The 14,763-nt window shown below is 52.6% G+C and overlaps 6 protein-coding genes across 6 annotated transcripts; 2 read left to right on the top strand and 4 right to left on the bottom strand.

Annotated features, from left to right (window-relative positions):
• Positions 1–277: 277 nt before the first annotated feature.
• BDZ99DRAFT_467905 (uncharacterized protein) lies at positions 278–1,010 on the bottom strand. The gene is made up of 2 exons (XM_033721120.1): positions 584–1,010; positions 278–530 (listed from the first exon to the last, which is right to left on the bottom strand). Exons 1-2 carry the CDS (start codon positions 744–746, stop codon positions 454–456), a joined length of 240 nt encoding a protein of 79 aa, XP_033570740.1. The 5' UTR covers positions 747–1,010; the 3' UTR covers positions 278–453.
• Positions 1,011–2,112: 1,102 nt separating this feature from the next.
• Positions 2,113–2,700, bottom strand: BDZ99DRAFT_526248 (uncharacterized protein; the record flags this gene model as incomplete). The annotated part of the gene is made up of 1 exon (XM_033726120.1): positions 2,113–2,700. One exon carries the CDS (start codon positions 2,698–2,700, stop codon positions 2,113–2,115), a length of 588 nt encoding a protein of 195 aa, XP_033570739.1.
• Positions 2,701–3,352: 652 nt separating this feature from the next.
• BDZ99DRAFT_481766 (uncharacterized protein) lies at positions 3,353–4,069 on the top strand (the record flags this gene model as incomplete). Its single annotated transcript, XM_033722441.1, has 1 exon — positions 3,353–4,069. One exon carries the CDS (start codon positions 3,353–3,355, stop codon positions 4,067–4,069), a length of 717 nt encoding a protein of 238 aa, XP_033570738.1.
• A 384-nt stretch (positions 4,070–4,453) lies between these two features.
• Positions 4,454–6,196, bottom strand: BDZ99DRAFT_526246 (serine palmitoyltransferase 1; the record flags this gene model as incomplete). Its single annotated transcript, XM_033726119.1, has 5 exons — positions 4,454–4,651; positions 4,704–5,195; positions 5,255–5,765; positions 5,813–5,913; positions 5,966–6,196. The coding sequence occupies 5 exons, from the start codon at positions 6,194–6,196 to the stop codon at positions 4,454–4,456; spliced, it is 1,533 nt and encodes a 510-aa protein (XP_033570737.1).
• A 517-nt stretch (positions 6,197–6,713) lies between these two features.
• BDZ99DRAFT_162584 (beta--glucan synthase) lies at positions 6,714–13,036 on the bottom strand. The gene is made up of 5 exons (XM_033712879.1): positions 12,904–13,036; positions 12,596–12,793; positions 12,374–12,541; positions 7,155–12,320; positions 6,714–7,102 (listed from the first exon to the last, which is right to left on the bottom strand). The coding sequence occupies exons 2-5, from the start codon at positions 12,760–12,762 to the stop codon at positions 6,814–6,816; spliced, it is 5,790 nt and encodes a 1,929-aa protein (XP_033570736.1). The 5' UTR covers positions 12,763–12,793; positions 12,904–13,036; the 3' UTR covers positions 6,714–6,813.
• An 845-nt stretch (positions 13,037–13,881) lies between these two features.
• Positions 13,882–14,749, top strand: BDZ99DRAFT_162560 (uncharacterized protein). Its single transcript, XM_033712878.1, has one exon. It carries the CDS (start codon positions 13,990–13,992, stop codon positions 14,626–14,628), a length of 639 nt encoding a protein of 212 aa, XP_033570735.1. The 5' UTR covers positions 13,882–13,989; the 3' UTR covers positions 14,629–14,749.
• Positions 14,750–14,763: the final 14 nt, after the last annotated feature.

Here is a 14,763-nt window from a genome sequence, read left to right as displayed (position 1 = left end):
GCAGTATTCTGTTCTCGCCATGGATGACTCTGGTGCCACCATAGTCGAGTCAGATAACCCCGTGTCTGGGATGTCCATAGCTGTGAGCATTGCCAACAGATCACTATTAATATCGAAGAGTTCGGAGAAGCGGCACATATCCCGGGGTATGCACCACCTAGACTCATAACTGCCATCAAGATTTCCGAGGCTGCAGAACTACGTGCCGTTAACGAAGGCTGCTCTCTTTTCGAACGCCTAATTTGCATGATCGTTCCCGCACTCAATCTAGAGGGTTGAGAGCCCATCTAGAATCGCTTCAATCCGAAAAAGATTAGTCCGCTCCTGTTGAGGATTTCTTTCGCTCATTCTTCTCTATACCCGATCAGGAGAAATTTAGAGGCAATTTCGAATTGCGCCCAGTACTTGAAGATGAAGTTTGCAAACCAGCAGACTTATATGCTAACTGGCGCCCTACTCTGGTTTTTCCGTTATTTGGTCAAAATGAAGAGTGTCTGGGCACGCAAATGTATCCCATTGTGTCGAAAAAGGTACGTTGTCACTCACAGTCCCACTTTCCGTGGCGTTGTCTAATCTCAAGTAGGCAGACTCGTTCGGGAGGCCACAACTGGCACATTTGGGGTCATGGCATCTGAACGGACATACGATCTCATCAGAGGCTGGCTGAAGACTTGCAATGACCACCATGTTGGTTGCAGGCCGACCCAAGAGAGAAGAGAACAGAGCCCTCTCCAAACAATAACCATCTAACAACCGACCCTCCATAGCGGGTGCCGGGTATCGTCAGATGCTCTACCGCTTAGTTAATCGCCTTATACTACACGCGTGCTATATTCTTATACTTACTATCCTTCGGATGTATGCCATCACTTAGGTCCGCGAGAGTGATGAATTCTCATCCATACCCTCGAGCCTGACTCTCTGCCTAGCAAAGGAGGTGGCGAGCAAGTCTCTATACTGCAAGTTCTGGTCCCGGCGGCAGATACACATGTCTGAGATTTTGGCGACATGCAGGAGCGAAGTTAGGCCATGAAAGCGACCAAGACTTATTTTGAAGACATTAACTACCCACGCTTCAATGAAACGCCGCTACCTTTCCCTCGCACAAATCGCTTAGATACGCTTTCCCACTTTCCCAATACCATTTGACTATTTCTTCCTGTGTCATCTCGCATGGCTTCAAATTCGTATCAACCCACCGCTCCAACTCAGGCGGGAAGGGTCCAAGTATGAAAAACTTATGCATGTCGTCGTCGTCTGCTTTTCCCCACGTTCTGAGTTCCAACAAATCTCTTCCGTCCATAGTATACTGCTTAGTAAAAGCTACTACCAACTCACGATCTTCGTCTTTCTCCGGTGTCTACAAAGTCCTGAAATCCAACATGGAATCTATCTAGGAGGAGTTTGAATAGGAGGCGAACAGTGGGCATATCGACAGGCATTATTTCAGCACTACGAAAGGAGGAGGAGTTGAATTGCTGATACGCTGCGGGTTTTGATGCGTCTTCAAGGGCAACATGCCGCAGCGTGCTCGGGCTTGGTTGCATTGTCGGATGCGAAACGCTTACAGCGTGTCCTTGGAGTCTAGGGCGCGCTTCTAGGTGCCGATCGAGCTCTTTTATACCTCAACCGCGAGACCGAATTTGGGGTTAAGGATCTTTCCTGCTTGTCTCCATGCTTTGTTCGGAGAGCTGACGCGTCAAATGGGCTCAAACTTTTAGGTACTGAATCATAGCTTCCATGGTCTATCAAACTAGCAAGATTCTCCTGGTAAGTCCAGTTCTAGAAATAGCTTTCATACCTACTTTCAACACGCACACTCCTTGAGCTAAATACTCTATAAATGTGGTTCGTGAATGATCATTTGCTGCCACTTCATACCATCAACATAGCTAACAGTTCCCAGACGACACGTTCCGAGAAGGGAGCTCTAAACTCCCGCGGGAGGCAGTCTACGATTCTGTATTTTCATTCTGAAACCCCACATAATTTAGATACGACCTCACTCCAGGCCTATGTACAACTTGCCCAACACCGCTTGAGGTTCTCTGGTACATTATCAGCAATTGCGAAACTCCGGATCCGACAGGGCTGATGACACTCCAGGCCACCTCAGGCAATATTAGACCTAGGCATTACATTCAGCACAGGCTCAGCCCAAAACGCAGCTACCTGCCCCTTCCGCAAATGCGCCGTGTAGAATTTCCCAAGCGCCCAATACGCAGACTCCCTGACCGCGCCGTCTATCTCCGGCGACCTTACGCTCCTCTTAACCCATGCTTCAATCTGCGGCGGCAAATCTCCAAGAAGATAAAACTTTTGCCACGCCGTCTCCACCGCCCAAGGCGACGAGTGATCCTCCATAAAAGTAGGAGTGACCTCGCCTCCTTTGTTCCGCCAGCTAAACTCAACTAAGTCCCGGTTGTCTAGAGTGAACGGTCTGATGTAAGCTACTATCAGCCAGCGCTCGTGGTCCTTTTCCGGCGTGTCTATAACATGCTGGAATGCTGGGAGGAGCTCATGCTTCTCGGTGCAGATCTCTGGCTCGGACTTCCAGATACGGCGGAGAGAGACCATATTGGCGGCATCGGGGGTGCCAGTGAAGGGCTGGGCGAATTGCTCGAATGGGATGGGTTTCAGGTGGTTGGCGGGGAGTATTTCGCATAGGGACCAGGTTTTTGTTGGGTTTGTCTCAGCCATTGGGGGAATTGGATTGCTAATGAGCTGGTATTTCTTGTTCTTTGACTTCTCCCTCAGCCCTCATAAGTCATCCTTTTGCCTGTCTACTCTCTATATCGTCCACGTGAGATCAAGTTTGGCGCTATGGCAGCTTTCACTTTCGTAAAGCCGGAGCTTAAACTTTCTTCAAACTCGCTCCAAGTTGATTTGTCTTAATCATGTGGTCACTTAGCAAACCCCTTGTTCAACCGGACGAGGTGAACGCTTTGCTAGATCGACCTGTACTGCCGAGAGAAGGTTGCAGGAGGATAGGTTTGCTTGGCTCCATTCTGGACGCACTATTGAGATGGCTTAATGCTAACCTGAATGCAAAGGTCTTAAAGGAGGAAGCGGGTAAGAACGGATGGAGTTTGCTTACGGAGTCTTACTTTCAGCGCCCGCGTGCGGGACGGGTAGCGATGATTGAAGAGACTGAAGAGTAGGGAATGGTATCAGCCTCAAACCTAGCGTACTTAGTAAAGCCAACCTTCGACCATGTGATGGAAATCTACTTTGCTCTTTGCCCTGATGACATGGGCAGAAAACCTGCACAGCAAGCCCGAATTTGATAAAAGCTCGGAGGTTACCTCGTCAGCAGCGGTCTTCCTAAAGCCAAATATTTGTCTCCTCGCTCATGGCCCAAACAAACGAGCGTAAATTACAATTCGTACTTACCAGCGACCAGGCCCTAAAACCAGTGGAGTACCTCGAGTTCACTGGGACTACCCATACCGCGGGCAGCGACTCCTCCAAAACCTTTCACATGTTCAACTTCGGGCGCATGTGGATGTCTCTGAATATTCGTGGTGGCTATTCCGAAACACTCCAACACTTGATAGATAACCCCGGCGAGGACTACACATTTACAGTCACCTACGTCAAAGGCTTCACTAGGGACGGGAGGGACATGGTTCGGTTCTGCTACAACGACCCAGCTACCAAGAGCGATACATCCTCATACTCGAAAGAATTGCACGATATGTTAGGCATGATACATCTCCTTGGCCCCTTCCCCGAGGCACTATCGCGGTGGCTTGATGCTAACCTAGAGGAGGTGGGGAAGACGGAGGACGAGGGACAGCGTGGCGACGAAGGAGTGCGTGTCGACAAGGGACAGCCACCCTCACTTGGCCCACCTTCTTGGGTTTGGTCCGAAGCAGACAGAGGCTACTGGCATTGTAGGGAATTCAACGCTATAACAGGAGTCTATGAAAGGAAAGTCGAGCTGCCTCATCTTCGCCGCCGCCGCCAAGACAGGAAAAGGGCGTTTGAACATATTACGAAGCTGTACTCAATGCTTGGACGAGCAGCGGTGTTTGAAGATTCTCATGCGGCGCCCATTACAACATAAAGCTTGACCAAGTGATTGGGCGGGGGGATGACCTTACCCAGTCGCATCTCTCCCTCGTCGGGGGTTTCTCCAATACCTTCACAAGCCTGGGTTCCTAGGAGTTACTTGCTTGTATCCGTCAAGCTAGAGTGCCTAAAACACTTCATGTACATCAATAAAATGTCCAGGAATCAGAGTATATACTAGCGGTCTCATGGTCATACAGGCTGACAATACCCAAAGGTCTCGCTCTTCGCTTTCATGGACACCAATGCCCAGCATCAGCGTCTTTCCCCTTTACCTCCCCCATTATGCATTACCGGTAGTAATCGACCTCCAAAATCTATTACAACCGCATTGAAACGCCTTCCATGCCTAAATATAGTACAATAAACTGCGATATCCTCACTTCCTGCGAGTGATGATTTTCGTAATGGCATGTCTAATGACAATGCCCGCTTTTTCCGTCTCCTTTCTAGAGAGACCAGTGGTGACGCATACTTTGAGTGCAGGCTGTGGTTGCCAGCCCTGGTCCCGGGGCCCGGCTCCAACAGCTGGAGGCATGCTCCTGAGTCTTGTGATGAGAACGCCGTTGGCGATGCACTGGTATCTGTTAGCTCTTCATCTAACTCGAGGTAATAGACTGGATAATTACCTCGTCAACGACGTCCTGGAACAGCGACTCCTGGTCTTGGGAGCTAAATCCCTTAGAAGCCACGACTTCGGGCTTGAGCACTAGCAACATGACTGGGTTTTCGACCGCGCTGGTACACTTGACCCAATCGCTCCTCGGGTCCAGCTGTGCCCGCATGGCTTTGATGTTCTCTCGGAGTTGAACCATGATTTCGGGTGTTTCTTGCAGAAGGGAGATGGTCTCGCTGGCCGTCGTAGCTAGCATAGCGGGCAGAGCAGCAGAATAAGTGTAGGAAGCGGATGAGATACGCTGGTGCTCAACGACTTCCGCCGTGCTCGCGCAGAACCCGCCTGCGGCGCATAGCGGTCCAGATAGCGAGCCGATGATCATGTCGACCTCTGTAGAGTCGACGTTTTGCAGTTCCGTCACGCCACGGCCTGTGCGACCGAGCACGCCGTAAGACCAGGTTTCGTCGAGAATGAGGCGGAATTTGTGTTTCAGCTTGAGTTCGACCTTGGGATAGTTAGCTACTGTGATGTTCTAGAAGTAGGGCCCGAGATAGGGAGACTCACAATCTTGGGCAAGTCCACGCAGTCTCCAACATTCTCAAACAAGCCTTCTGTGATAATGAACCGTCTGGTCAGGGGTTTCTTCGCTTGTTCCTTCGTGACTTTTTCCAAGACGCGCTGTAGATCTTCCATATCATTGTGTTCGTACCAGCGGACCATGCTTCGGGAAATCTGGATACCCTTCCGAATCGCATAGTTGACAGCCTTATCCGCGACAATGATGTCGCCTCTCTTCGAGAAAGACGGAATGACACTGGTAATGGTGGAGAATGATTGAGCGTATACAATGCATGCCGCGGTTCCCAAGTGTGCTGCAACATCCGCCTCAGTCTTCATGTGGACGTCCTGTGTGCCATAGAAGCCTGGAGGGCCGCAGGGCCCTACACCATATGTTCGCAGAGTTTGAATAGCCTTCTCTTTCAAGGTCTCGTTTCCAATGAAGTTATAGAAGTTGTACGAGGCGAGGTTCGTAACGGTTCGACCGTTGGAGAGTTTGGATTTGGGACCAGTAGGACTGGGCAATTAGCAGGAGGCAGCGGATTGCGAGACAAGCGCACTCACCCAACAATAATGGGCCGTTTTTCATTTTCCAAGTCCTCGAATGCGGTCGGCTTCATGACCAAAGGCTCTGGCGTCCAGTCGTCAACCAATTCGTCAATCTCCTGTTGCGCCCCTTTAGCATCATCCACAATACAATTGGGAGCTGCAGCGCACCTCTTCAGACAAAGGGACATGCGTTTGCTTTTGCGTTGAGTACGACGAAGCCAGGATATATCGGAGGAAGAAGATCACGAGGAACAGCTCGACTGCGGATCGCACAGGGTCGTTCTGGTAGCTCGACTTGATGTAGCGCATCAGAATGGCCGAGCCGGGCATCCTATGAAACTGTGCGTTTGCATCGTCCAGGAGGGACAATGCCCTGTTCTGCAAGTCTTGGATGTCCATGGCGACAGTAAATTCTAGGGGGGGCGTGGCGAGGCAGACGTGGGATGAAGTAATGCGGTTGTTCCTTCCGGAGGACGCGGAGGTGTCAATCATGAGGCGGAAATTAGTTCCAAGGGTATAGATCACGTGATTAGTCCCTTTCTCCTACTCGACAGTAGCATTACGTGAGGCACGGCACTACCCTTCCTTTCCGTACATTTACTCGTAATGCCTCAGGAGACACTCGTCACAATCATTCAACAACTTTCTCACATCAATAGACAGGAAGAAGTAGGGTGAATTCTGTATATTGAGTGCAATGCAATTCACTATCTAATATGTGACCGTTCCAAGACCCGCCCTCATAGTATGTGCATGCCAGGCCACGTGCGGCCGAAGAAAGACTGTCAAAACGAGAGAAAAGAACCAGGACAAGCATCTAACCCCCGCCAAAACACCAGAACACAAGGAGAATGCAGGAAGTCAACAGCTCCAAAATTACAGTCATTATGCAACCGTTGCCCAGGCAAACCGGTTGACAGCGCGTCGTGCTTCTGCTTTGTTGTACAATGCGTGAATGAGAGACGAGAAGAGTACGCCTGCTCGCTATTGAAATCCGCTGTCGTTGCTTTTCAAGTCTAGAAGACTCGGAATTTGCCCGAGCTCGATGTCGCAGCCGCTGCTTTTCCATTCTTGGCGGTACCAGTGTGCGACCCGCTAGTATCGTTGTTGTTGAGGCCGGTGGGCTGGAGGAGGTCCATGGGAATGGTAGGCAGTGATGTTAGGAACTTGCCAGCGACGATCGGACCCACAATCAGAGCAACAAATATTATGAGGAGGACGAAATAAAGAATGGAGTATCGGATCACTCGTCGTTTGCGGAGCTTGCTTTGCTTGAGAGAGTAGATGGGAGGTCGGATTTGACGACTGCGCTAGATGTTAGCAGCTGGAACAATTTCCATGGGAGAGAAGTACGTACCTAGGTCGCAGCCAGAACAGCATGACCGAGTGGAACTTATCAATGTAAGGGACAAGCAATGCTGGAAGCATGATGAACAAGATAATGTGGCCAAGAATGAAGTCGGCAGCGAACATGCCCAACTCCGTAATCTTGCACAGGAACTCGCGGCCGGGCTGAGAGATACTATGCCAGCCCATAGAGTACCACTTGCCAGTCCACCAAGCAATGTTCGAGTTGTCTGCTTTGAATTCTCGGGTCAATGCCAAAGCGATGATAAGCTTAAAGAAGAACCGCTGAATGGCAACAACGGCAATCATGCCAATAAGAGCCTTAGAGAAGCTCCAGCCTTCCAAGAAAAACATGACTTCAAAGAAGGCAAGCAGCATGAAGACGGCAACACCGTGAGCAATGGCAGCGAGAACAGCGCCGAACTTCTTGCAGCACATGCTGAGAAGTGGACCCATACAACAAGCCATGCCGAACAGACCTCCAAGCACACCTGCGTTGATGGCAATGGGTCCGAAAGCCACAAGGGCAACACGGATGAGCGAGTTTGTAGCTTTGATTTCCGTTGGAGCGTTCTTGCTGTCCTTCTTACGATCTGCGTCCGCTACACCAGTCTGGGCGTTGATGAACAGGTATGGAATCAGGGTGATAGCAACCAGCACTAGCGGGCCAACAATCTCAGCGAAGAAGATGTTGCCAAACTGAGCACGGGGAACATCACCCGACATCTTAGAAGAGGGATCTCCAAGAGCCTTGCGCTTGTAACCAGTGATACGAGTTCGCGAGAGACGGCAGTATCCAATCCAAGAGGCACTGTGCGAACGGGTGTTTCCTCGAGAGAGCCAGCGCAAATACTCGCGGTAGTCGATGAAGAAATCTGTCCACGAAAATTGATGCGGGTTGAACAAGAATGGGCAAATGCAAAGAGCCAGCAGGGACGCCCAGAAGTAGATGAGCCAGGGACCCCAGACTGTCAGAGTCGCAAATAGAAGCATCATCAGAGATCGGGCACCGATGTAGATAGAAGGTCCGGCAAAGCGGGAGTAGAGGATACCGAATGGGATGCGAGCAGTAGCAAAGCCACGACCGGTACCAATGTATCGAGCGCCACCGTAGGACAAATCCGTGTGTAGAGCATTGGCATAGATCTGGCAGACGAAGACTTCGAACATTGGCGAAAGCGAGGAGAAATGCTTAGCAAGACGAGTTGCTGCACGCCAGAAACCACGTTCCGTCAACTCCTGCACCACCAAAGGCACGAAGGAGATGAAGAAGACGATGAAGATAGACACGATACAACGTGCAACCCAGTCGAAGACGGGCACGAGATTGCGGCAGCCAGTAGGGAATAGCTCGTCGGTGATGGGCACATCCTTGTTGTAGTGGCAAATGATGGTCTCGTGCTTGAGCGCGCCCAAGTTGAGAAGACAGAACATGAACAGCTGGACCGAAAGCATGATGAACAAGTTGTTGATGTGGAAGCCGGGATGTGCGTAGAAGAACGAAAGGAATCGATCTAGAGGAAGCTGGGTGCCAAGGTAGTAGTATTCGCGAGAAAGCATCTGTTCGCCCATGCCGGTACCGATCTTGGTGGTGAAGTTGAGAATAGAGCCAAACCCAAGATCACGACCCTTACCACACTGGTAGTACTCGCAATGCTTTATGCGACCTCCACGGAGCAGAGCGTTCATACCAGCGTAAATATCCTCGTTGAGATGAAGACCTTTTTGGGCCTTGGACACACCGCCACGGGTAGTCATGAAGATGCCGTTGAGGAAATCAGGATGACCGTAATGCAGCTTGCCACCAATTTGAGCCAGTGTACGTGCGAACATAGTACCGAATGTCTGTTCCTTTCCGGCGGCAATATCACCAAGAATACCGATGTTCTCTGAGAAAATGTACTCGCGAGCACCAAGAATGGCGACGGGGTTGAAGTTTGCATTAGGGATTCCTGGGGTGTAGGGAGAAACATTGTCGGTGGTCATTTCCTCAAACTCGGCAAGGACGCTTCGGATCTTCAGGCACTCCTCGAGGTAGTTGTCTTGATTGGCATCGATGAGCTGGATGTACTCTCCGCGGTAGAAGATGATGCAGTGGTTCTGGTTGTCTGATTTGCCATCACCAAGAATTGGGTTACCGGAGAGTTGGATGCGGAACTTGGGTCGTCGCATGCCATTGTCCATGAGTTCCGAATGTCCATCGATCAAAGCGGAGTACAGACGCGGTTCGTCACCCTCGTTGACAGGAGGTTCCTCATCAAGATAGGCGATTTGCAGATCAGGATAAGCACGGAGAAGGAATTCGGTGTTCTCGCGCTCTTCTTTGGAAAACTTGGCATACCGTTGCATAGAGACCACGATCTTGTACTTTCGGCGAGCCATGCGCTCAAGCTCGCGCTCAAGCTTGTCGGAGTTGCCTCCAAACATCTGAACAACCTCGGGGTTCTCGACGCGGTAGAGCAGTTTGATAGCACGACTGTAGTTCATGAAGCCGGAAATGGTGCGGTAGAGAGTCTGGGAGCGAAGAGAAGCCCAAATACGAGTTCGCAGAGTGTACTCAGGCGCGGCAGACTTGAAACCAATGCAGTAGAACGGAAGATCGTCGATCTTGCTCTTGGCGGAATCCTTCTCGTTCTTCTCATAGTCGCCGTTGAATTGCGATGTCTCATCCGCAAGAATTTTGGTGTCCTTCACGAAGCAGTCCCATTCATGAGGATGGAGCTGCTTAAGATATTCCAGCAAGGTGACGCGGGAGTAAGGCTCGTCCTCACGAATGATCTCACGAAGAGATAGAAGGATCTTTTCGCTGTAGTGAGGAATCATGACAGTGAAAGTCGGCATGTTGTCCACAGGGAGCGGCTCCGGGATTGGGGTGGATAGAGACTGTGCGAAGAACGAGATACGCCGCTCGGCTTCGCTCTGAGCAGGGAAGAATTCAGTCTTGAACGAATGATCTTCCTGAGAGACGAAGAATGTTGGAGCACGGAGAGTCCTCTTCCCCTCCTGCTCGGAAGGAACCTGGTGGTACAGCAGTTTTTGTACATGATCGATTGCCAGAAGATGTTCTCGGTACATGGAGATGACAACGGCGTTCCAGATTTGGGAGATCAATACCTTGGGTTTATACTTAATCTCCATGTCGGTCGTAGCGAGAATTTTGGAATAGATACGCTTGGGCAATCTCGAGAAGATGTTTCGCCATGGCGTCCAGATCGAAACACCGAGGTAGAAAGATCGGGCGACGGAGAACAACATGTTGAGAATGATGTACCACAGATATGTATCTAGGAAGAAGAGGATAAGGTCGGTGAAGAACATCAGCCCCAAGAGGATCTGAGGTTGATACTTGCAGAGGACTTTGCCGACAATCTGGTCCCCAATACAATTATCGATCCTCATGGGAGCAAGGATGCGGATGGGGTCCTTCAGCGACAAGGTAAGGAAGAAGTAGGACTCGGCCATCTTGGCGGCGAATACCAGAACCCAAAGACCATAAGACATCCACATGTCATTTCCTTTCAGCCGAGGATAACTCGCGGTGAAGGTCTGACTGGCGACGTACTGACGAGAGTTGCGCGTCAGATAGCTGCCAAAGAGACCTCCAATAGGCATCACTGCAAAGAAGATGAACGTGATAAGAGCGATGAGGAACTGAACCACACTGATGATGTTCGCAATCTTGCCAGTCTGGGTAACGCCAAAGACGTAGACGCTAGGGGCAATGTTGACAGCGAAGACAGCAAGAAGGAACAGAAAACGCTTGGTCAAATGCTGAGCACCTGCCCATTTCCGCGGTACGTAGAACCATTCGGCGAGTGTAGCGAAAATCATGATGAGAGAAGCAAGAGTTCCGCCCAAAGCGACGGCCGACCACCATGCAGCTCGGTTGGGCTTGTTGTTGGTTTGTTGTTGGTAGCCCTTCGTGTAAATGGTAGGCGAGTTGTAGACAGTGTAGAACCAGAACATGGTGACGTGAATGATCCAAATACGGTTGAAGTTGACCAACATGTGGAACCAGGAGCGTCGCTCGTAGTAGGTCTTGAAGAAGACCTTCTTCCACAACACATCCTTCAACTTCATGTAGCGTTCGGCAGGAGGCACGTCGACAATACGCGACTTGTCTTCCATAACGATGCGTTCAATACCCTCGGGGTACCAGAAGAGCTGATTGCAGTCGTCGTAGCCAATGATGGAAGCGTGGTCACGCTCACGACGAACGTACTTGCCGTCCTGGATTTCGTAGCCCTGGTCTCTGCAGTACTGGTACAGAGGGGTGATGACGTTGTTCAGGTAAGTGAATTCCTCGACTTGTTCAGTGCTGCCCTGGCACGCAGGAGAGTTGAGGTAGTCGTCTGCGCACTTGAAGATGAAGCACAAACACTCAGGCATGAACCTGACTTGGTTGGCCTCACCCCAGCAGAGGAGGTAAAGAGCGATTTGTCTAATACGGTCGTGCTGAGACATGCGGTTCATGCGAGTCTTCCACCTGTACTCTGCGGCCTCGAGGCTGTTGTCACCCTCCAGGGCCTCCAGCGCTTCCTGCTCGTTGGTAGCATCACCAGCGGCCTTCTTTGCGGCTTTCCTGGCTTTTCGAGTTTTCCGGCTAGCTTTCCCAAGCTTCATGTTGGCAAAGCCAACGGCGTCGTCGAGATCAAGATGGGCAGCAAAGTACCAGCGGCGGTAGTTGGCGTTCTCGCCGCCAATGTAGTCAGCATGCAGGGACAACAGAGCCTGGTTGGGCGACATCCGAGACGCGCGCGAGTCCAGTAGCGTCATGATGTGATCGTACATGTTCCTCATGCTATCGCGCTGGAAACCGAACTTGGCAGTCAAGTCCAAGAAAATGTCCTCAATCTCTTCTTTGGTAAGCGGGATTTGAGCTTCGGCGGTCCAGGCTGGGTACGGCTCTCGAGAGCGTTGGCCGGCAGGAAGAGCGTTGGTGTAGTCCATGCCGTAGATGGGGGTGGACGCCCCCGATGATCGGTTTCCACCGTAGGACACCTGAGACGAAGCAGGTCGGTAGCCACGGCCGCCCTCATTATAGCTGTTGTAGCGCTCGTCTCCGCGACCGTAGTAGTCCATGTCGGCGGCACGAGCCATGTCGGACCTCATGGTGAAGTCGCTGAATGTCTCTGAATCTTCCTCGGAGTCGTGGCCGCGACGCTTGGGCTTAGCGCTGTGGAACAGTTAGCATCGAAGGTGGTGGGAAAGGACAATGGCGGGACAGACCCATAACCACCTTGTTCATACCCTTGTTGGCCGGCGGCACCGCCCTGGTCGTAGTACTGGTCATTGTAGTACTCGTCCTGGTACTGTCCCTGCTGGCCGTTTTCGTAGTAGCCCTCTTGCGGGTAATGGCCCTGGGCATGGCCTTGCTGCTGGCCATCGTAATAGCCACTGTTTTGGTAAGCCTGCGATCGGGACATTCACTGCTCAGCGACTGGAACCTACGCTTCGTCGTAGTAGGCCTCGCCTTGGTGGCCTTCGGCGTAGCCGTGTGCAGCGCCCTGGTTATTATCGTAATGGCCGTACTGGTCATCTTGGTAATAGTCCTGGCCGTGCTGCGCGGGCTGGCCATAGCCCTCTTCGTAGTGCCCTCCTGGTGGATGTCCGGACATCTTGAGGAGGAATTAGGTATGAATTACGGGTCTGCGGGCGGCAATGTTAGTAATGAGCTGGAAGCCGGCTGGACTGGGCGAGGAATGCAAGGCGGAGGCCAGGAGCAAGCCTGAAACACGGGCGGTCGGAGAGCGGCGTACCTCAAACAGTGAACATCAGGACCAGCCAATTTGCAGATAACGGCGTCTTCGGGACGGTGGTCGTAGGGTGCGCGAGTTAGGTGCGAACGAGTGGCAGATGTGTTGTTGTGGTTTTGGAGCGAGTGTTGTGGTTTGGCGAGAGGGCCAAAACCTGGATGTCAGCGGTCGCTGTGCGGCGGGGTCTGCACAGCCTCGTCGGGGTCTCTCGTGCTTGCGCGAAGCAGAGCTGTTGGTGTGAGCGAGAGAAGCGTCGAGTGTTGGTGCAGGTCTCTGGAGCGACGCGCGGCTGCGGAATGTGAGTTGCGGCTTCCTCGCACGGCGTGATTGGCGGACCTTCTCCTGATTCACCGATGCACTACGGATAGCACGCAGCAATTCGCAGCGTAGACAGACAGGCCGGAGCACAGCAGGAAAGACAGACAGCACCGCACGAGAGTCGGGCAGACAAGCAACGGGCGTGGGAGAGGGGAGGGTGCAGGTGAGGGAGGGAGCGAACGAGTGGAAGGTGTGGGCAAAAAGGGGAACAGGAATGGCATTTCGTTTTGAGCTCGGGGATTCGCTTCACGCCAGCCAGGAGTAGGGAGAAGCTGCTTTGGCCAACACGCTGATTTGCTATCACAGATTAGGCGCCCCACTCAGGGGGCTGCAGCGTGGTTGGAAGAGGCCGGCGACGCCAGAACCGCGCCGCCTCTCAACCTCCCGGCAGAGAGCTTGCGTGCGGGCTCGAAGCTTGACAGCGAAACGGCCGCCACAGCAGTCAATTGATGCCCACGCCGCTCGCCGTGACAGCCTGCCGCCGCGGCGTCGTCGCCACCGGCAGTTCGCGCTGCTGAGGATGTGCTGCTCGCTGCAGTGGCTCCCCGCATCCATCACAGCGTGCCAGCGCGTGGGTGGCGACCAGGCGCCGTTCTAAATGCGGATGCTAGGGCTCCTACGGCGGCCCTCCAGGGCGATCAAGTCAACCGCCCGGGAAGCAGCCTATCGCTAGGAAGATGAAAAGGCCTTATCCCCGCCATCGCCGTGGGTTTTTTCGCGACCCTCCCACTGTGCTCCAGCCCTCGACCAGCCCTCGACCAGCCCTCGATAATGCATGCCCGTCGACGTCACGACTTGCCCGTCTGCCCGCCCAAACTCGTCCTCCGCGCCTGTCAAATCGCCCGGAACCCGTGTCGGCTGCATGTCTGCAGCATCAAGTGTGCAGGATTCTGCTGCTGGCCTGTTCGGACCTGTCCTAACCTGCCACTATTGCCTGCCAGCCTCTCACCCCTCGGATCAGGCTTGGCCCGTTTTGATAAGAGGGCACTGATCCACTATCGCTGGCCAGGCATGATGTGGTGGCGGCCCGCTGTCGTGCATCCCTGTCCAAACGTTCGTCCGGCCGGTTGTGGTGGAGCGACGAAAAGGGGCTTGATGGCGGTGCAAGCCCCCGGTAGAGCCTCAGCTTCGGATGCGCCGGGATGCGAAAGGCTCGCCAATCACAGTGCCGCTGCTGCTTTGGCCTTGTCTCTGCTGCAGAATTCGATTGCATCCTTCGATTCCGAGCCGCGGTGGAGCTGCTTTCTCCTTCGCGAGCCCTGTCTGCCTGCGGTGCCTGCATTACCAAGCCACGTCAAGCCTAATGACGGCGTTCCCCATGAGGCCCATGCCTGCAACACCAGCCAGCATGGGCCCTGGTCCGAGATGAAATCAAGAATAGCTCCTGGCACGCTAGCTGCGAGGCCTTGACGACGGGAGAAACGTCGAGAAGTTAGGGGACAGTCTTGGCTACGTGGACGGTCTTGAGGCGTGAGGCTAACCTTTGAAGAGCTATATGCCAAGTAAGTAGAAAAGTACATAACCTACATAGATATCTCTGCCCAC

The sequence above is a fragment of the Mytilinidion resinicola genome (genome assembly GCF_010093595.1).
Source record: "Mytilinidion resinicola strain CBS 304.34 unplaced genomic scaffold BDZ99scaffold_25, whole genome shotgun sequence".
Taxonomy (NCBI): domain Eukaryota; kingdom Fungi; phylum Ascomycota; class Dothideomycetes; order Mytilinidiales; family Mytilinidiaceae; genus Mytilinidion; species Mytilinidion resinicola.
This window is presented reverse-complemented; position numbering and strand designations above follow the sequence as displayed.